A 21487-nucleotide genomic window follows, 5' to 3' on the forward strand; every position below is an offset into this window, starting at 1 on the left:
GGACGCCGCTGATGCCGCCGCCGCCGCCGCGCCGCCCTCCGAGGCTGCGTCCCGGGAAGCCCGGCCCCCCGCGCCCCCCGGCCCGGCCCGGCGCCCCGGACCTGAGCGCGCCCCCATGGAGGCGCCCGGGCTGGCCAAGGCGGCCGCGGCGGACGCCGACGCCCGAGAGAGCTCGGGGGAGACCCCCGACGGCGCGCCCGCGCACTTCCCCGGCCCCGGGGCGCCCTCGCCGGAGCCGCCCGCCTACCGCCCGCAGGACTTCGACACGCTGGCCACCGTGGGTGAGTGCGACGCGCGGGGACCCGGCCCGCTGGGGCGCTCGGCGCCGCCCGGGAAGCCGGCGTCAGACAAAAGGCTTGTGTGCGGTCGCCCGGCCGCCGCCCGGGGAGGGCCCTGCCTGGCCCCGCCTGCTCGGGATCTCCGCGCGGGGCTCCCCGTGCGCCCTGGGTCCGCCGAACGCCCCGAGACTTGGAGGGCTTCCTTCCGGCCCCCGAGAGCCTCCCCACCTGCGGGCGCTCTGCCCCGCACCTCCAAAGTCTCCTGTTTTAGACCTTCCCGCCCGCCCCCCAGCAACCTCCCCGGTGTCTGGGCCCCCCCGACGTCACAGAACTTGCTGGGGTCACGTCACATTGAGGGCGGCGGCGGCCGCGGAGACCCTTGCAGACCTCACCTTGGCCAGGCTCCCCCTCTCCCCCGCGTCAGGATGCTCCCGCCTGGACTTGAGAGCGTATCTGGAACTGGGAGGTCAGGTGTCCCGTGGCGTTTTAGGGGCGCGGGGCGGCGTTGGGGGTGAATTACGCATTTCCTTATCCTGCCGTATTTTCCGTCTGTGTATCCGGGACTGGGCAATTCTTTTATCCGGCACTGATTTCCTTTTTGTCGTCCTCCTTTGAACCTGACCACTCCTAGGCAGCTGGAAACGTGAAGTCTCCAGTCCCATGAGTGCCTGGATCCCAAAACGTGTTGGTGTATGGAGCCCGCCCTGAGTGGGTCAGAATATCCCAACTCCGCAAGGGCGCTGCCTTCAGGCTGTGGGCTCAAGCCAGCCTGTGGCTTCTTAGCAACCCTTTGTTGCTAAGGGAGTTGTCCCAACCTGTCAGGAAAGAATCAATGGGGAAGGGGGCACATACCGTAAATGACTCTGGAGTAGGGGTACCCAGGTACTTCTTCGGGCCCTTACCCACCCTCTCTTGGAAGGGAGGAAGCATTGGCCTCAAGGGCATGGCTTGGGGTTTCATATGACCAAGGGGCACAGCCAGAGTGGCATTAAAACCACTCAGAGTGGCCTTGAAACCTTCCCTTTTCCGTCAGTAGCCTTTTGCCCGTATGCAGTTGGCTGTGAGGAAGGAGTGCCCAGGAAGCCTCGTTTGGGACGGAGGGGACAGGAGGCACCCTCTCTCTCTCCTGTTTCTCTCCTCCTCTCCCTCCAAGCCTTCTTGTCCATCTCCTCCTTCATCTTCTCTCTCTCTCTCTGTCCGTCTCTCCCTCCCTTTCCTGTTTTTCTCTCTCTCTGTGTGTCTCTCTGTCTCATCTTCTCCATCTTCTATCTCTTTCCCTTTCTTTTTCTCTGTCTCTCCCTCCCTCTCTCCCTCTGGGGCGCTCTGCAGGGCTGCTTTAAAAGCTGGCTGTGTTTTGCAGGGTAGGAGACGAGGATAGAAACCTAGACCAGTGCAGTCACACCGGTAGGTGGAAACACAATTCAACAATGGAAAGTTGGTGGAGGACCCGGCGGCCCTTGGCACACAGCGCTGGCAACTGGATCTGTTTTGGGCACTTAAGCAAGTCTATTGTGAAAGGTGCCAGGGCATCAGGCGGGGCGTGGGCTGGTGGGTGGGCTGCGGACGTGGCATGGCCCGGTGTCTGCAGCTGCCTGGGGGCCTTTTGGGCGCTGCCTAGTGGGCATAGGGTGCCCAGTGAGTCATCTTGTCCCTAAAACTAGAAAGTCACTGCCTCTGGGGACCGAGCAGGGCCGGGGGGGGGGGGAAATGAGCTCTCCAGTTGTCTTTCCCTTTCTTAATGAAGAAGATACTTGCTCTTCAAGGATAACTTCCTGTGGGTTCCAAGGGTGTGAAGGGAGAGCCAGGTCACACGTGTTCAGGATGTTGGACCAGCAGGGGCCTGGGACCCAGGGATGTGTGTGTGTGTGTGTGTGTGTGGCTTTGCAGTTTTGGTGGCTTTTTAAAATCACCTTTTGCCAGAACTTCCTTTAATATTCCAGATTTATCTGCACATGGTTAATCTAAGAAAGTAAGAATAAGCTTTTAAAAAATCCCAAACCCATCAGAGGTGTTAGAGTTTCCAGTAACGTTAGACTATGAGGTGTCGTGGACAAGAGTGAGGGGCTATGTTGGGCTCTTTACCCACAGTTAGAACGCAGTTGCCAGCATGGTACCTCTTCCTCCTAAGCTTCGGGCCCAGGAAACTTAAGTTCCCTTTTGACTGCCCCAGACCCTTCCCTAACTGTCTCCCATCGCACACAGGCACCCCCAGTGGCTCTGAATCGTCTGAGGCCCTCTGTATGCATTTCTCCAGCTGAGCAAGGCTGTCTTCCACAACTTGAAACGAACCCACACACAAAACAGAAGACAAAAAAAAACCACCCTGACAAACCTCTCAGCCTTTCTTAACATAACCACAATCCCCACGCCCTTGGAACCTTCCAGAATGAGTCAGGGTGGAAGGACCGGGCCGGCTGGGCTTGTCCTCCACCCTGAAGTTCTGAAGTTCCGGCCTCACGCAGCTGTGCATTTTCACCTGGTCTGATCTCCACTCCGGTGTGTGAGCTCTTCTTTTTCTCACCAACAGGCGTTTTTTTCATCCTTTTCTTTTGCCTGTGAGCTGGGCCCCCGGGGGAGGCGCCTGTGGGACAGAATTGCTGACTCACAATCCCCCCCCCCGAGGACGGTTGTGACGATCAGCGCAGGTGGAGCAGGTGGAACGCAGCAGGTGGGCACAGATGTGCTTCTCCATGATTTAGCAAAACCGGCAGTGGCTGTTCAGATGGCAGGACCCCCCAGGAGGGTTGGCACCAGGATACCGAGACCCAGCTGGAAGCGGACGGCCCAGTTCACGGGGCGGCCATGACACCTTGGAGATAGAATAAGGAGGAAAGTCAGTGACCAGTAAGGTCTCAGATGCCCTTATTCTGTGCTCCTGGATAAACTGTCTGTGGGAAGTTGTCCGTGTTCTAGGTTGATTAGCCCTCCACAAATTCAGACAGCTTGGAAGAAAGCTTAGCTTATGTTGGTGAAAAATTGCACGGGCATTTTGTTGTTGTTGTTGGGGGTAGGAGTTTATTAGTTTATTCATTTATTTTTGCTGTGTTGCGTCTTCGTTTCTGTGCGCGGGCTTTCTCTAGTTGTGGCAAGCGGGGGCCACTCTCCATCGCGGTGCGCGGGCCTCTCACTATCGCGGCCTCTCTTATTGCGGAGCACAGGCTCCAGACGCGCAGGCTCAGTAGTTGTGGCTCACGGGCCTAGTTGCTCCGCGGCATGTGGGATCCTCCCAGACCAGGGCTCGAACCTGTGTCCCCTGCGTTAGCAGGCAGATTCTCAACCAGTGCGCCACCAGGGAAGCCCCAACATGGGCATTTTTTAAAGAGCGTGGAAGGGACCTTGGGTCCTGTCTTGGCCAAACTGATTTCATAGATTGAAAAACAGGCCCAGTTACAGAAGGAATGGTGTGCAGCCCCCGGTCCACATTCCTGGTCCAGGTAACCAAGCTTGATTTCTCGCTATGAGCACGAACAATGGTGCTATTAAAGATAAATGTTTTGAAATAATGATAGGTGCACGGGGGATTCCAAAACCTGCACCTAGTCCCATGCACCCTTCATGAAGTTCTCCCCCGTGACGTCTTCTGTAGGTGTCACACAATATCAAAACCAGGACGCGCGCCGTCGTGGGGTCCATCCTGCTAAGAGACCACAGACCTTCATCAGTGCTCCCACTTTTCATGGGAACTCGTTTGAGCTTGTGAGGAGGGGGCATGCGTTTGGTTTTGTGCAGTGTTATCCTGTACATCCATCTGGGCAGCCACCAGCCCTGAGATCGAGGCACAAAGCTCATTCCCTGACCACAGAAACGCACTCACGCCTGACACTTGTATTTTTTTACTATCACGTCACACTGTCAGAAAGTTGTATTTTCTTTAGACCGAGGAGACCTTCCTTAGTGAGTAATTAAACCTGCACTGTTGTCTCTTACTTTCATTTTCCTCCCTGCTGATAAGATTGTCTCATGCACCCTTGGTTCCCCAGAACCGGCCCTAATTTTTCTCCCTCCCACCTGGACTCCCAAAGCATCACCGGAGCAGCACGCCCTGGAGGCGGGTGGAATCCGCACTGGGGAGATTTCCCACTTCGTGAATGACTTCTCCCCGGGGGCGATGTTGACAGAAGCCTTTAGGAGGGAATGTTGCTTGCTGTGTAGATACCCAGAAAATTTTGTTCACCTTTTAATCTGATTTACCTTGAGTGGGCGTGAATGGTAGTTTCAACTTAAGAGCATCAGAGGAACTTCGAAAGTTAGGTAAAATACGAGAAAAGAATATTTCTTTTTATAAAATTACGGAAAATACTAGAAAAGAATATTTCGTCTTACAGAAGTCCGGCAGGCTGTTCCTCCTCATTTAAAAAAAAACTTTTACTTGTTTTTTGGCCACTCCCAGTGGCATGTGTGATGTCAGTTCCCTGACCAGGGATCGAACCCTGGCCGCCTGCAGTGGAAGCGCGGAGTCTTAACCACTGGACCGCCGGGGAAGCCCCTGTTCCTTCTCATTTTTAAAAAATTGCAGTGAAATTCACATAACACAAAAGGAACCATTTCAAAGGGAACCGTGCCGTGGTGCTTTACACGTTCACAAAGTCGCACGACCCTTATCTCTGTGAGGTTCCAGAACATTTTCGTCTGCTGCCCCCGCAGGGTGACCCCAAATCTGTGAGCAGTCACCCCCTATTTCCTCCGGCTGCTGGGAACCCCCATCTGCTCTCTGTCTCCATGGATCTGTCTGTTTCGTGTCGTCTTCATCTTACACACTCTGCTTTCTTACTTTGCATCTCCAAGGGGACGGCGGGGTGGGGGGAGGGGAGGGACTTTGGGAAGAGAAGCTTAGGAGATGCACAGCCAATAGTTCCCTGCTCAGGAGGAGAAAAGGAAAATGGGCCAGAGGATAGAAAGTATGGGATGGGGGGGGGGGGGCAGGTGAAGACCAGCCAGGAGGAGAAACGTGCAGTCAGCGAGAGAGGCAGGGGTGAGCAAACGGGTCACAGACACGTGCACACAGAACCTGCTGTCCTGGGTCGGATAGAGTCCCCTTCTCCCCCGAAATTCATGTCCTCTCAGAACCTGGGAACCGGGACCTTGTTTGGAACCAGGGTCTCTGCAGATGTGATGAAGTGAAGGGTCTGAGATGAGGTCCTCCTGGATGAGGGTGGCCCTACATCCAATGACAGGGTCCTTCTAAGAGACAGAAGAGGAGAGACCCAGACACAGAGGAGAAGCCCCAGGAAGACAGAGGCAGAGACGGGAGGGATGCGGCCGCAAGCCCAGCGACGTCTGGAGCCCCCAGAAGCTGAAAGAGGCGGGAAGGACCCTCCCCTGGAGCCTCTGGAGGGGGCGCGGCCCTGGGACACCTTGACCTCAGACGTCTGGTCCCCAGGACTGGGGGAGGATGGATGCCTGTGGCTTTAAGCTTACAGTTTGTGGGAGCCCCAGGAAACTAATACACCTGCCAGAGAGGATTGCAGAGTTGATTTCTATGTGGCCTTACATCTTGGTCCATAAAGCAGTTTCCTCAAATCCTTGGAGGTGGAGGACACCAGGTTACATGTATTTTCCGAGGGCGTCCTCATCCCACACAGCATATGGGTGTGGCTAAAGCAGAGCTCACTGTTTGACAGAGGTCATCCCCCGAGCTGGATGGGGCAGAGTTAGTTCCCATGTGGTCAGGCCAAGGGGCGCCATCTTGAATCCATCCCGACCTTGTTGTCTTGATTGGCCCCAGCGGCCATGACAGAATACCGTCCACCGGGTGTCTTATCACAATGCAGGTGGATTTCTCCCAGCTCTGGAGGCCGGAAGTTCGAGATCAGGGTGCCAGCGTGGTTGGATTTTGGTGAGAGTTTCTCTCCTGGGTTGCACTGGCTGTCTTCTTGCTGTGTGCTCAGATGGTGGAGAGTAGAAAGCTCTTAGAAGGACACTGATCCCATCCTGGGAACCCCACTCTCATGACCTCATCTCATTGTAATTACTTCGCAGAGACCCACCTCTGGATACCGTCACATTGGTGGGGAGGGGATAGGGCTTCAGCGTGGGAATTTGGGGGGGCACAGACATCCAGTCCATAACACTGGGTTGACTCTTCCTTACATGTCGCCCTGGCTTCTTCCTCCTGAACTTCTGCCTTTGGGGTGCAGGTGGCTGCGCGAGCAACAGCCTCACCTTGCCACATCCTGGATTCCTTACAGGAGGACACCTCTCTCCCTGGATCTGGGGACAACCCTCCTTGTCCCGACCTGGCTCATCCATGGGGACGAGGACATGGCGCCATGATGCTGGTCTCAGACCTGCTTCCGGGATGGGTCTCTCCACAGTTGGGTACCACCAAGGAGGCCATGTCTGTCACTGCAAGAAAAGGGCAGAAGCACCACGTGACACAGACACAAGCTTCCCCTTTCCGGGGTCACTTGAAGCTTGTGAGCACGATGTTTTTCCTGAGACACACGTGTTCACGATTCTCAGTGCATCTCCTTCAGTCTCAGGAGCAACTTCTTGGGGCTTTCTTGGTATTTTCCCCCAAGTTTGTTTGTTTGTTTGTTTTCCAACACCCACATGTCAGCACCTTCACACCATTTAAAACGTTTCCCCTTTTCCTCTTTTCTTTGAAAACTACAAGTGCTCTTTCTTGCTGGGAAGAACAGTAAAGAACTGAGAAAGGAAGGTTCTTTAGAGAACCTAACTGAGAAACGAATCAGGGGTAAATCCAAAGTTTGGGGGTTACATGACTGGAAAGCTGTGCCACCCCTTGGAGACACTGAGGGGGTCAGGGATGGAGCAGTGTTTGGGGGAAAAGGCCAGGAGTACCGTTCGGGACATGGTTAGTTTGATCTGCCTGGGAGGCGTCTTTGTCGTTATCTACATCGTCACCGTCCCCTTCCGCCACCTGCTGCCACATCCTGCCGCCCTCCACCAGCATCACCTGCATCGCTTCTGACACTCGGGGAACTTCCGTTTAATTGAAACTCACAGAAGGTTGTTTTAACGTGAACAATTCAGTGGTACAGTGTTGTGCAACCACCGCCTCTATCTGGTTCTAAAACATTTTCGCCATCCCCCAAAGGACACTCTCTACCCATTAGGCAATCAGTCCCCGGCCCCTGGCAGACGCTAACCCATGTCTCTATGGCTTTGCGTGTGCTGGACGTTTCACGTCAGTGGAATCCTACACTGTCTGGCCTTTTGTGTCCGGCTTCTCACTGAGCTTCACATGCTTGAATTTTATCCTGGTAGCCTGTGTGAGCGCTTCATTCCTTTTTATGGCTGAGTCATATTTCATTGTGCTGGATGGACCCCATTTTGTTTCTCCTGTTGCATTCATTTGCTTAGAGAAACAATGTACCGCAGCCTGGGCGGCTTAAACAATAGAAATTTATTTTCACACAGCTCTGGAGGCCGGAACCTGAGGTCCAGGCGTGGGCAGGGCTGGGTTCCTCCCGAGGCCTCTCTCCTGGGCGTGTAGACGGCCGTCTCCTCCCTGTGTCCTCATGGGGTCACCTCTCTCTGCGCGTCTGTGTCCTGATCTCCTCTTCTTATAAGGACACCAGTGCTATGGGATCAGGGCCCACCCTAATGACCTCATTTTACCTAAAGACCCCATCTCCAAATACAGCCACATCCTGAGGTGCTGGGGGTCAGGACTTCAAGATGAAATCCTTTGGGCGGAGGGACGCAATTCAGCCCATAACACCATGAACCTTTCAATGCATCATATGGTACCTCAGCCTCCTTGGCGTTCCCATGATGCACTAGTTGAGCCTCACCCCAGGTGGACTTGGCTGATTGCATCCAAGGTAGGCACCATAATATCATCACCAACATCACCTTTTCCAAACACAGGTTCATCTCGTTTTCCAGGACATACGGTAGTGTCTTTGCGTGGATTTGGCGCTCCCTCCTCTCAGCACACCTGTCGTGCGCCCACCCCTCCGATGCTCAGAGCACCTCCTTCTTCTGACCCCGGAGTCAGGGAGCCGGGGAGGGGAGGGGGGCGGGCAGGGCCCGCACAGGGAGCCCGGTGCCAGCTCCACTTCCCATGGTCTCCTGTTGGGATCTCTCGCGTGGCCTTTCCCACCTTTGGGCTACTGTAACAAATTACCTCAAACTCAGTGGCTTAAAACAACATGCATTGATTAACCTGCAGTTCCAAGGGTTAGGTGTCTGGAAATGGTATTACTGGTTGTTGTTGTTTTTTTTTTCTTTCTTTCTTTTTTGGCCGTGCTGTGCAGCTCGCAGGATCTCAGTTCTCCAGTGCTCTCGGCAGTGAAAGCTCCCAGCCCTAACCACTGGACCGCCAGGGAATTCCCGGTATGGCTGGGTTAAAAACCAAGGTGTGGGCAAGGCTGTGTGCCTTTGGGAGGCTCCAGGGGAGAATTCTTTCCTGGCCTTTTGCCGCTTCTAGAAGCCACCCGCATTCCTTTGTTTATGATAATCTTCCTTCGTCATTGAAGACGGCATTGCCGGGTCAAACCCTTCTCATGCCGTTTCTCTCCTGCTTCTCTCGGATACTTCTAAGGACCCTGGTGATTCCACTGGATTCACCCAACTAACCCAGGGGCATCTCGCTGTTAAGGCTCTGCTGATTCACCTCTGTGGTTAGCTCCTTGAAGCTCAGTTCCCCTCGGCCGCGTAAACGAACACGTCCCCAGGTTCTGGGGATGACGACAAGGACATCTTATTCTGTGTATCGTGCACTGATTCTTCTAATCTACTGGGTACGCCTCACCTGAGACGCAGCACCGCTTTGGAGAACGTGGTGGGTGGATGGCTGCGCCCAGCCTGGCCTCAGCCCTGGTCTGACGGCCTTGACTTCCACAAATGGAGGGACCGCAGTTAACAATAAAAAGCTCTTCGTTACTACCTGGGAGGAGAAATGGGAGATCCACTGACCGACGGATGGGGCTGGAAATTGGGTGTGTGTGCGCGCGCGTGCCTGTGCACGCTGGGGAAGCGATTAATGCGTTACCTGAGGCTGTCACATCTTTGCCCTCTTTTGAGGGGCTGGAATGGTGTCACCGCTGACTGCCACGTCCCCGGCCAAGCAGCACCAGTTCTCGTGTTGCAAGAGAAAGGCCCGTGACGGGACTGCTCCAAGATGAGATGACAAAGCCTTACACCTTCGAGGAGCTTCTGGCCCCGGGATGGACCTTTAGACACACGGCTGTGACCCGTGCGGAGGCAGGTGTGGTTAGCCACGTGGAATCCCGGAAACCAAGCTTGTGTCCACGCGGGGGCGGGAGGTAAAGGCGGCGGCGGGCGGATTGTTCTCAAGGAGGCCTGAGCATGTTCATTGACTGGACAACACGGGGACGTTTATTTGTCTTTTTTTTTTTTTTTTGAGGAACTTGGCAGGCTCTCCCCCCGCCACCCCGAGGTTACCCTTGGAAGAATAGTAAAAGCAACACTACGAATGCATCTAAGCAGCTCCTAATTCCAGCAGCGTCGTGCCCCGCCTGCGTTTCACGGGGAGGACGGATCTGCGATACTGCTCTGGGTTGGGTGCATAGGACGCTGCATCTCTCGCTGCACCCTTACGGCACTTCAGTAAACGTCCGCTTGGCATCTGGGTTGCGTCTCCAAATAAGAGCATATGTTACAAATAGCTATTCAGTGCCTTTGGAGTTAGCCATGGAGGACTCCAGTCACGCATCCTGGGTGTCCCCGAGGCTCGTCCCATTGGAACGCCCCGTATCAGCCAAGGCCGCGGATGGAGTGGGCGCGTGTGTCCTACGATGCAGGTCCTTTCCTCCTCCGGCACGGACGGTCCTGCTCCCCTGGGACGTAGGAACGTGAAGGGGACATTCTCCATGTGGGTGGCTGTCACCCGTCCTGTGAGTCACCTTGTCCCCGTGTAGGGGCTCCCGTCGGACCCCTCTGGGCCGTCCTTCCAGCCTTTATTTCGCGCCAGGTGCTGCCGTGGCCTCCCCAGCACCTGCTTGGCCCAATGCATCCCGCTTAGTCTAGGAGGTCTGTCAAGACTAGACTCTGGGCGTCCGAGGTCCCCTCCCACTGGGTGATTCCATGCTTGAAAAAAAGATCCACCTTCGGCCCCTTGCACATCTGTTCACCCCACTTACCATTTGGAAATCCACGCTGGCTTTCCCTCCAGTTACAGGAAAAACAAACCGTCTCCCAGAGTCCCTGCTCAAACGCGTGAGTTCCTGAAAATCATTGCACCCAGCGCTCCCATGTCGTGAGCTGTTCTCTATATGCGTTCTCTGGACGTGGCTCCTTTGGACACGGTTTTGATGAGGCGGGCTCATCGAAGGCGTTTGGAGGGCAGCCTCCCCAGGGTTCCTGTAAAACAGTTGACAGTTAATTGGGTTGATGATTTCACCCTGCTGGATCATTATCTCGGGAGCCACTTCACTGAAGAAAAGACCAGGCCGGGCAGATCTGAGGGTTGGGTGTGGCGGGCAGGGCTCCCATGCTCACAGGACGGCCTTTGTAACGCCGAGGGCACCTGGGGTCTGAGGTTGGAGGGGCAGACAGAAGCAGGGCTTGTGTGCCCACGCCTTCTTGTGCCTGGGTGTGTGCAGTGAAGGGGGGGACGGCTAGCAGGGAGCGAGGAGAGGTGGGTAGTTAGCCAGCTCGTGTTTGCGGACAATTCCAAAAAAAAATCATTCAGCACAGATTGAAAACTCTCGCTTGGAGTGTTACCCCCCCCCCGCCCCCCCTAAATCGAATGGGCACCCAGAAGGCCAGCTATCTAGAGTTTCCTCTTGTGGAAATTCTGCCTGGGTGCTAGTTTCCATTTATCCTCACACCGTAGGGGAAAAAAACATTTACCCAGAAAAAAACCAAACACCAGTGAGTCAGAGTATTGGATCCTTGAATATAGTCATTGTTGGCAGTGATTTTACTCATGAAGACATTCATTTAGTTGAGCCTCCAAAAGATTAGTTAGCACGTTCTTTTGGTAACAGATTCTGAGGTATCCGTTGTATTGATTTGGGTCAAAGCAGCAGCTTCTCGTTGCCTTGATTATTTTTTCTCTATTGATTTCTTGTTTTCTTGTTATTTATTTCACTGCACTGCATCTTCGTCGCGGCATGGGGCATCTAGTTCCTTGATCGGGGATCAAATCCGTGCCCCCTGCGGTGGAAGCGGGGAGTCTTAACCACTGGACCACCCGGGAAGTCTCTTTTGTTTTCAATTTCATTGTTTTCTGCTTGTAAAGTCAGTAAAGACCTAACACAGAGACGCGGGTTAGGTCTTTATTTCTGCTTGCTTTTGGTTTTTGTTACTCTTCTTTGTGTAGGCTTTTTCTTTTCTTTCTTTCTTTCTTTTTTTGGTCTTTATTTACTTTGCCTGGTAGTAAAACGTTGTATTTTGATTGAGATTCTGGGCTACTCCTCTGAGCATCCCAGAGGGCCATGGAAGAAATGGAATCGTGACCCAGGAGAACTGCTAGGCCTGCGTCACCTTTTCCCACCATCCCAGGGCGCCTTGGTCGCTGGGGGAGTCTCATGTTCTATGCACTGTGGCTGGTTGACCCTCTTGCAGGTTTGTCTCCCTCCCCCAGCTGCTGCTGCTTCCGTTACAGTCCCCCCTCCACGAAGGAGAACCCCCAGCTGCTTCCCTGGGGAGAACAAGCCACAGAAGTAAGCATGGAGAAGAACGAGTCGGCGGCCACCTGCTCCAGAAGCCTGTTTCTGAGTGCGGTGCATTTCAGGACAGCTGCTCGGCTTCCTTAAAAGCAAAAGTAAAACGAGGGCGCCGTCAGCTTTAGACATCAGCTTTACAGTCCCCGTCTAGAACTTGGGACGCCATTGGCAAAACCATCCGTGGGAAGGGTGGGGGGTGGGCGTGTGGACTGGGTTCTTTACCTCCTGGGTTATCGGCGGGAGATCTTCTACCTTTGTAAAAGGGGAAACCGACTTCTTTCCTTAGTTGTCCAGTGACTTTCTATGCTTCTGTTTCTCCCTGCATTACTGCATACACAGGTGTGCACACACCCACGTACACTGGAAGGTTTTTGGCTGAGTGGGTGAGAACCCTTCTGGCTGTTGAAAACACTCCAGTTCTTCGGACGTTGCCAAATACTCTGATGAAACCTGAGACCGGCCACCTCTTTGGATGGGAAAGGCCATCTCCTGTTGCCAGGCCCGCTGCCTAGCCTTCCTGTTAAGTCAGCAGGGCAGGTCGTTCCTAGGTAGACAGTCCCGAGTCTGCCCCAGAAGGTGGTTTCTGAATTGTCCCTTCAGAATGTTTTTGTTCTGGAAACAGTGCAACCTCTGACGGTCCAGGTTCCTGGCTGCTTCTTTTGCAGCCCAGAAAAGAGTAATGAATCGTGACAAACATCACACAGTGATAGGAAAGTAGAAGGCAGGATTAGTATAAAACGAGGATGCCAGCCCAGCCCAGGAATCACTCAGTAGCACAGACAGCGGGAGTCTTGCATGTGGATTCTTGAAAGACCACAGATTTGCAGGAGGGCCATCGAGACGGAGTGAGCAGCTTTTATCAAGGCTCTGGAGGAATTGGAGACATTGTCTTTCTATCGATTTTATTTGTTGCCAGCATTAAACTTGACTTCCCAAGTGGCTGGCATGAAACAGGTCTCTGGCTGTCCTGACTTTGCATGGACTGGCCGTGCCCGGGCTTGTAGAGCAGTGTACTTTGGGTTATGAACATGTTCTCTGGCTCCAGCTGGGCAAGGCTCAGGCACGGGCGTTGGGAGACGCTCGGTTTTGTCTTCTTAGTAGATGTTTGGATTCCATGTGCTTTCCCAGGACGTGGTTCGTCTGTGTTGTGCAAAGATGAAGGGTGGACGCTTACCCCAACCTGGGGCCACGGGGGACTTTTAAGATGACTCCTGGGGACCCTTAGGTCGCTCCCTCCCAGACCCCCTGGTCTCTGTCCTTAGTCTTTGGGGAATGAGGGCTATGCTGTGGGAATTGGATATCCTTGACAGGTAGGAAATCCTGGAGGAAGATGGTTGAGGGAAAGTGGGTCTTTGTCACATTCTCAAATGACACCTTTGATCTTGGTGAGAAGGTTGTGGTTTGAAGTGGGAATCATCAGAAAGACTTTGAATGAGAGACAGTTATATTTGATTATGTGTCATTTGTTCAGGTTTTCAGAGTGCCCGTATTTAGTGCCGTGAGCTCTTAAATGATCACAAAATAGATACTAAATGAGAATGAAAAGGGCGGATTGTAATACCTAACAGACTCAACTCAAAATGTGTCTGCTTTGCAGAGCCTAAACTAAAAAGACTGTAAAAATATTTCTTTATCCAGTTTGGAAAATGCTGGCTCTTGGGAAATAGTCTATTTAAGAGGCAGAATGAAGTGCCTCTTGAAAGACCGCATCGGTTACGCGATGGGTTGCTACGGTCGGTCCATAGCTGAGATGCAAGTGGTTCTCAAAGTGGGGTCCGGGGGCCCGTGGGAGTTCCTTATGGGACTCTGAGGTCACTATGACTTTCGTAAGAATACGAAAGCATTATTTGCTTTTTTTGCCTCTCTCCTTCTCGCATGAGTGTTGGGTGGAGTTTCCAGTGGCCGCCTGACGTGTGATCATGGTTGCCTCTTTGACCACCAGTGAAATGCATCCTTGAGGGCTCTTGCGTTTTCTGTATTTTTGTTTTACTTGTTACTATGGCTGCTATCGAGAGGCACCCCCAAGCCCCACACCAACAAACGCTCCTCAGGGATCTCGACAGATTTCTAGCGCATCCAGAAATCCTGAGATCAGAGAGTTTGAGAGGTGCTGCTTTGAGCGTGGGGAGTTCTGAAGTGGACATTGACGGGCTTGCAGGTGGCCTGGGTCTGTGTCTACCACACTGTGTATGTATCACTCTGTACCCTGGGGCACAGTAGGGACCCCAGAAGATTTGTCCAGCCAGACACTGGAAGAATGGATGTGTTGCTGGCTGTCGGTTACCCTGGCAAGAGTTCAGAGCCTGAGGTCAGTTGGAAGAATTGAAGGGTCACCTCTCAGGGATGTGATCTGCAAGAGAGAGAAGAGACAAGGATCGGGGTCGGGGCTTTAGAAGAAGAAAGATTCTCGTACTCCGAGAACCCAGTGCTTGCTCAGCTGGGGGATATTTCAGCAGGATCCATGCTTTCCATTAACCATCATGTGAATGGTCTAAACATTGTAAAGACTGCTATGCAACTTCAGTACGGTTTTCTGTTACCAGGCATAAGTTTAGGGCTCAGACCTGACCCTCCCCTATCATGAAGTAAGGATGATTCTCAGTAGTTTGGGAGCAGCATGGCGGCCTCAGCCGTATCATGCAGATGAGCCAGGCTCCCGAGTAGACTCCACAGGACTAGTTGAGCAAGTGACTAGTTCAGCAAGTTCGTATGCCTAGTTCTTGAGTCATCTGCCTCTCCTGGATTCTCTCATAGCAAACTTCTTCTCCTGTTCTTGGATTCTTTAGAGCAGCGCGGTCCATGAGAACTGGGTGCCATGAGGACCATGTCCTGTAATCTATGTTGCTATGGTGACCAGCTGAGGTACCAGCTTCTTTTTTTAAAATTTATTTTATTGAAGTATAATTGATGTACAATATTGTGTTAGTTTCGGGTGTACAGCAAAGCAAAGTGATTCGCTTACACATGTGTAACATTCTTTTCCATGATGGTTTGTCACAAGATACTGAATAGAGCTCCCTGTGCTCTACAACAGGACCTTGTTGTCTATCCATCCTATACATAATAGTTTGCATCCGCTAATCCCAAACTCCCACTCCATCCCTCCCCCACCTCCCCTCCCCCTTGGCAACCACAGGTCTGTTTTCTATGTCTGTGAGCCTATTTCTGTTTTGTAAATAAGTTCATCTGCGTTGTATTTTAGATTTCACATAGAAGTGATATCATATGATATCTGTCTTTCTCTGTCTGACTTACTTCACTCAGTATGATCATCTCTAGGTCCATCCATTGTTGCTGCCAATGGCATGATTTCATTCTTTTTTTATGGCTGAGTAATATTCCATTGTATGTATGTACCACATCTTCTATATCCATTCATCTGTTGATGGGCATTTAGGGTACTTCCATGTCTTGGCTGTTGTGAATAGTGCTGCCGTGAACATAGGGGTGCATATGTCTTTTCGGATTACAGTTTTGTCTGGATAGATGCCCAGGAGTGGGATTGCTGGGTCATCGTCAACTTCCTTATTTGATTCAACCTCACTTCATTGGACTTCAAATAAGCCACATGTGTCTGGTAACCACCGCATTGGACAGCACGGCTTACACACCTAAGAATCTCAGCAGTCGTATAGGTCAACAAAATCAGACATCAGAATTCCTTCCTTCTGGGGTGCCACTACCTCAGGATCGTTTTTAAGTGATTTCTCAGACACTGTTAGTGATACCAATGGAAACAGCTCTTTAATAAAATTCTCGGCTGTCCCCTGATTCATTACGATACTGAGATAAATTACACGTCAGGAAGACCTCCTTTCCCTAGTATAAGTAAATGTCTAGAGGCATACGTATATTTTCCAAAAGTGATTGAATATCTACTGCCATTTTCTAAACGTCTCTGGTTGCACGTTCCACACGGACCCCTTATAGCATCTCTTCTGTTTCTATATGAACCATATTCTCGTGGTTACTTGAGGATTTCATAACAAAACACTTTCAAACGGGCAAAACACCTTCACTGATGGGAAGATGGAGTTTGTCAGCAGAAGACAAGCTACATCTTCCTTGAGAAGATGTAGTGAAAGTTACAGTTTTAAATATATATGCACACAGGCATAGTTCGCTTTATCGCACTTCGCAGATGCCGCGTTTTTTTACGAATTGACGGTTTGTAGCAGCCCCGCCTCGAGCAAGCCTGTTGGTGCCACTGTTCCAACAGCACTTGCTCCCTTTGTGTCTGGGTCACATTTTGGTCATTCTCGCCATATTTCAAACGTTTTCATTGTGATGATATGTGTCGTGGTATCTGTGACCAGGGAACTTGGATGTTACTACGACGAGTCCCTGAAGGCTCGGAGGATGGTCTGCAGTTTTTAGCAAGAAGCTGTTGTAAAACGAAGGTCTGTACATTGTTTTTTTAGACAGAATGCTATTGCACACTTAACAGACTACAGGGGAGTCTATCAACTGGGAAAGATCACTTTTATACGCCCTGGAAAACCAAAAAAATCCCTGTGACTCGATTTATTGCCATATTTGCTTTATTGAGTTGGTCTGGAACCCAACTTGTGTCTCTGAGGTCCGCCAGTGTGTGTGTGTGTGCGTGCGTGTGTGTGTGTAATTTATTTCTAGCCTCTCTCCATTGTAAATATTGCCAGAGGCTTTTTTATTAATTAATTTTTATTGGAGTACAGTTGCTTTACAATGTTGTGTTAGTTTCTGCTTTACAGCAAAGTGAATCGGCTCCATGTATACATACACCCCCTCTTTTTTGGATGTCCTTCCCATTTAGGTCACCCCAGAGCACTGAGTAGAGCTCCCTGTGCTCTACGGTAGCTTCGCATAAGTTGTTTATCGTATCCGTGGTGTCAATAGTGCAGAGACATCTGATGTCATGTGGCAACCTGACTGCACACAGATGCCACCTGCTTGCTGGTACGTGCGCGCACACACACACACACACACACACACACACACACACACACACCCCTCATAGTCTCCCTCTCCCAAGTTTACATTCAACTGATAATACAGTTTATTTTCAGGAACACAGGAATAACGTAGGTACAGACAGCCGTCACGAAGGAGCTGCAGGTGTCACGCACAGGTTAGAAGTTGCATCAGACTTCTGGGCAGCCCAGAGCAGACGCCAGCGTGTAGGACAGCGTGGACGAAGCAGCATGGGGAGGGCGGGACACGCCAGACCCCAGACGAGCTCTAACAAGAGTGAGCATTGAGTGGGCCTTCCCGGGCGGCCCAGGGGTTAGGACTCGGTGCTCTCACTGCCGAGGGCCCGGGTTCGATCCCTGGTCGCGGAACGGGGATCGCCGCAAGCCGCACGGCGGGGCCAAAAAACAAAGTAAGGATTGAGTAAGGAAGCACAGGGATCCCTGGAGAACTCCGCAGCTCCTGTGATGAGCACGGTGCCCAGAAAACCATCAGCGCTGTTGGAACAGTTTATTCGGTAAAGAGACGGAACGCAGTGGTTGCTCTCTAAGGGTAACGTTCTCCTAATGCTCTCAGACCCTCATTCGTAACAGGAAACAGCCACCAAACTCGCCTTGTTGGATAGGTTTACACAGTCTGAGACATCAAGATAGCAGAAGACTTGAGATCCCAGAGAAAACCAATAATTCAGGGAACCTAAGAGAAGGTGAAAACAAGGGAACATAGGGAATTTTGTTAAAAGTCTCACTTTGAGTCATTTTCAGAGAAGTTTGACAAGATACTGTATCCATCAACAGGAATAGGAAGTTCCAATAAAGGAGAAACAGAAGAGTTTCCAACAGGATGGCTGGATATTACAAAGGAGAATTTTCTAAAGTCCAAAGGGTGATCTGATCCATGCTTGTGACTGTAGTTATCATCCTGGAGCTGGTGGCCAAAGGCACAGCCGTCACCTGCACCTTGCTCTTGCGAGCTGCAGGGTGGTCTCCAAGGCAGAGCCTGTTGGGTGGGTTTGTCTCTCTCTCCCCAACATCCAGGGGACCCCTTATATTAATTTCCCGGGACTCTTGTTACAAATCGTTACAAACCAGGTGACCTACAGAAACAGGAATCCATCCTCCCCCAGTCCTGGAGACCAGACGTGTGAGGTCAAGGTGTCCCAGGGCCACGGTCCCTCCAGAGGCTCCAGGGGAGGGTCCTTCCCGCCTCTTCCAGCTTCTGGAGGCTCTGGGCATCCCTGGGCTTGTGGCCACATCCCTCCCGTCTCTTCCTCTGTCTTCACAGGGCTTCTCCTCCGTGTCTGTGCCTCTCCTCTTCTGTGTCTTAGAAGGACCCTGTCATTGAATGTAGGGCCACCCTTCTCCAGGAGGACCTCAGCTCAGACCCTTCACTTCATCACATCTGCAAAGACCCTGTTTCCAAATAACGTCCCATCCTGAGGTTCTGGGTGGGCATGAATCTTTGGGGGCTCGATTGAACCCAGTACATCCCTGCTCCTCCAGACATCCGCAGGGTCCAACATGGAACTTGTCACCACCCTCCCCAAAACAGAACAACTCAGTGGACCCTTTGGACACCTGCCAGGGTTTCCTGTGTCCTGTAGTTTTTTCTTTTTCTCTCTTAGACCATACACTGTATGCTTTTAGAGTGAATTATGCATAAAAGTCTGTGCAAACAATAACATATATTACAATTACATTCTCAAAAGATCTTACTATATTTTAGCGTTGTTATATAAAATACATCTTCATAAAAGTACAGGCTCTTTTTTCAAGTTTTAAATCATGACCTTCTCAGATGCCTCAGTGCTACCCTGTGGGCATCTCCTCCCTCCCTCTCCCAGCCCATCCCCTCCAGCCTCATGCAGGAACTGTTCTTTTGCTCCACACTAGTCTTTCGTCCTTCCTACTGGCTTCTGCAACCGCAGGGAAATCTCTGAAACGAAACGGAAAGCACGCCGAACTCAGATGAGCCAGGCATTTCCCCCCTGCCCGCCGCGTGAGTTCCTGTAACCCGTTGCCTAAAGAACGCAGTGGAAGGATTTCAGAATCCCTGCCTTCTCTTGCCCTGTTTCCTCCATCCTCACGAATCTCCATTCTCTCTGTGGCCTTTGCCATCCTTAATTTCTTTTTTTTTTTTAATTTTTAATTATTTTATTTTAGTTTCGTTTTTTTGGCTGCGTTGGGTCTTCGTTGCTGCGTGCGGGCTTTCTCTAGTTGCGGCGAGTGGGGGCTACTCTTCGTTGCAGTGCGCGGGTTCTCACTGTGGTGGCTTCTCTTGTGGGCTGTAGGCGCAAGGGCTTCAGTAGTTGTGGCACGTGGGCTCAGTAGTTGTGGCACGTGGGCTCAGTAGTTGTGGCTCGCGGGCTCTAGAGCGCAGGCTCAGTAGTTGTCGAGCACGGGCTTAGTTGCTGTGTGGCATGTGGGATCTTCCCGGACCAGGGCTGGAACCCGTGTCCCCTGCATTGGTAGGCAGATTCTTAGCCACTGCGCCACCAGGGAAGTCCCACCCGTCCTTAATTTCAGTGAGCCTCTACTTTCCAGTCCGCCCCACCCTCCAATTTCCACTGGAAACTTCCCTTCCTCAAAAATGAACATCTTTCCCGACCTTCACCCCAAGGTGAGGTCCATCCATATGTACCTCAGCACACCTGTGTTCTGAAGTCCTGCAGCCTTAGAATCCCCTGAAACACAGATGAGCACATCAGAGTCAGGATGGCTGTTGTCATTAACGTTTACTGTCAGCCTTTCCCGCACGATGGTAACAAACCTAAGATATCAGGGACCAGCCTTGTGTGGATTGTGGCTGTTTCTGAATCGTGCAGAGCGTCCAACACACAGCAATTTTTCAGTAGTTTTTTTTAATACTTATTTATCTGGTTGCACTGGGTCTTAGTTGCGGCTCGCGGGCTCCTTAGTTGTGGCATGTGAACTCTTAGTTGTGGCACGCACGTGGCATCTAGTTCCCTGACCAGGGATCGAACCCGGGCCCCCTGCACCGGGAGTGCGGAGTCTTAAGCACTGCACCACCAGGGAAGACCCTGACCCCGTTTTTGCTTAGAGAGCTAGGTGGTCTTCACAGCGTGGGCCACAGAAACCATCTGTTGTCAGAGGTGCAGCATTCTCTACATTTCCAGAGGGGCAAGTTGACACTTGACACAAGAATTGAGCGTGAGCTGAGTTGCGGCACCTTAAAGGCTGTCCGGTATGACAGCTGCTGGCCACGTGAAAGACGATCAAAGCCAGTCGCCCAGTCTCTGGAGCCGCTGTGAACTTGTGGCCGCGGGTTGGACGGCACGGACATAGACTGTTTCTGTCACCACAGAAAGTTCGACTGGGCTGTCTTGCTCCAAGTTGGTGCTTCTGAACTGGGGGCAATGCTGCCCCCAGTGGACACTTGGCAGAGTCTGGAGACATTATTGATTGTTACACCGGCGGGGATGGAGACCAGGGAAGCTGCTCCACAGCCCATAGGGCCCAGCACGCCCCGCACCTGAGATTCATCCAGCCCCAGTGTCAGTAGTGCTGAGGCAGAGAAACTCTGCATTGACATGAGAGACCCTGTCTTGTGTGTCTGTCTGTCTATCAATTATCTGTCCATCCACCTATCATTAATCTATTATATCTATGTACCATCTATCAAATCTATAAATCTTTCATCTATCCATATCTATCTATCCATCTATCATCTACCACTCTACCTATTATCTATTTATCCATCTATTATCTGTCTATATTTCTCTATCATCTATCTACCATCTCTGTATTTCTCTATTATGTATGTATGTGTCCATCTATACCTATATCTATCCATCCATCCATTTATCATCTATATTCCGTATCTATCCATGTATCCATCCATCCATCCGTTTATTACCTTTTTCTATCTAGCTGTCATCTGTCATCACTCTTATTTATCATCTACCACCTACCTATTATCTATCTTCTATCTGTCGTCCATCCATCATCCATCTGTCTATACCAGTGGTCTTCAACCAAGGGGATTCTGCTCCCAATGTCTGGAGGCATTTGGGGTGTCACAAATGCGGGGGGGGTGTCTACTGACATTGGCGGGTGGAGACCAGGGATCGTGCTCCACAGCCCACAGTGCCCAGCACACGCCCTCCCCCCCGACCCCCGAATTATCTAACCCAGAGTGTCAATTACGCTGAGGTGCATTGTTCGTAACTTTGCGGGGTGCTATGACATCATCACATCCCACCCTGGATGCAGTACCGGGCTGTGACTTTTAACCTGCCTGGATTGTGTTGTCAGAATACAAAGACCAGCCTTTGTGCTCCTGGGTGAAGAGTCACCAAGCGCGGTTCCAAGTCCCTCATATCTGCTCCTAGGGAGCCCAATGCAGGGCCAGGGATTCCAGGCGTTTCCTTGTGTTACATTCCTTAGCGTTGGGGTTGGTGTGAGGGACTTGCTGTGTTTCTTTTTTCTTTCGTGATTATACACTTCGTATCTTTCTTAAGAGAGAGTGTAACTTAGTAATTAATCTGTAAATAGAAGAATTGTGTTTCTGAAATATCTATTCTACAGTAGGGCACTGTGAAGTGGGATGTGGCTTGACTCAGCAACATTTTGAGGGAACTGCTTGTTTTTGTTCTTTTTAAATCTGTCTAGACTAGTGAACTCACAACTCTAACCCCTC

General features: G+C 51.6%; 1 protein-coding gene across 13 annotated transcripts in view; it reads left to right on the top strand.

Moving 5' to 3' along the window:
• Window positions 1-98: 98 nt before the first annotated feature.
• PRKX (protein kinase X-linked) overlaps window positions 99-21487 on the top strand; it is a 210673-nt gene continuing 189284 nt past the window's right edge. For 12 of the 13 annotated variants that reach the window (XR_003796375.1, XR_003796374.1, XR_003796376.1 and 9 more), the window contains exon 1: window positions 116-281. Coding sequence is in view for 5 of the 13 variants with exons in the window: in XM_029240533.1 (XP_029096366.1) it covers window positions 116-281 (166 nt within the window). In the remaining 8 variants the exon portion in view is untranslated. Of the gene's footprint in view, window positions 282-21487 lie in introns of all 13 variants that reach the window. The other variant, XM_029240535.1, reaches the window with a different exon arrangement.

Source organism: Monodon monoceros, unplaced genomic scaffold, assembly GCF_005190385.1.
Source record: "Monodon monoceros isolate NGI ecotype Baffin Bay Population unplaced genomic scaffold, NGI_Narwhal_1 Super_Scaffold_22, whole genome shotgun sequence".
NCBI classification, from domain to species: domain Eukaryota; kingdom Metazoa; phylum Chordata; class Mammalia; order Artiodactyla; family Monodontidae; genus Monodon; species Monodon monoceros.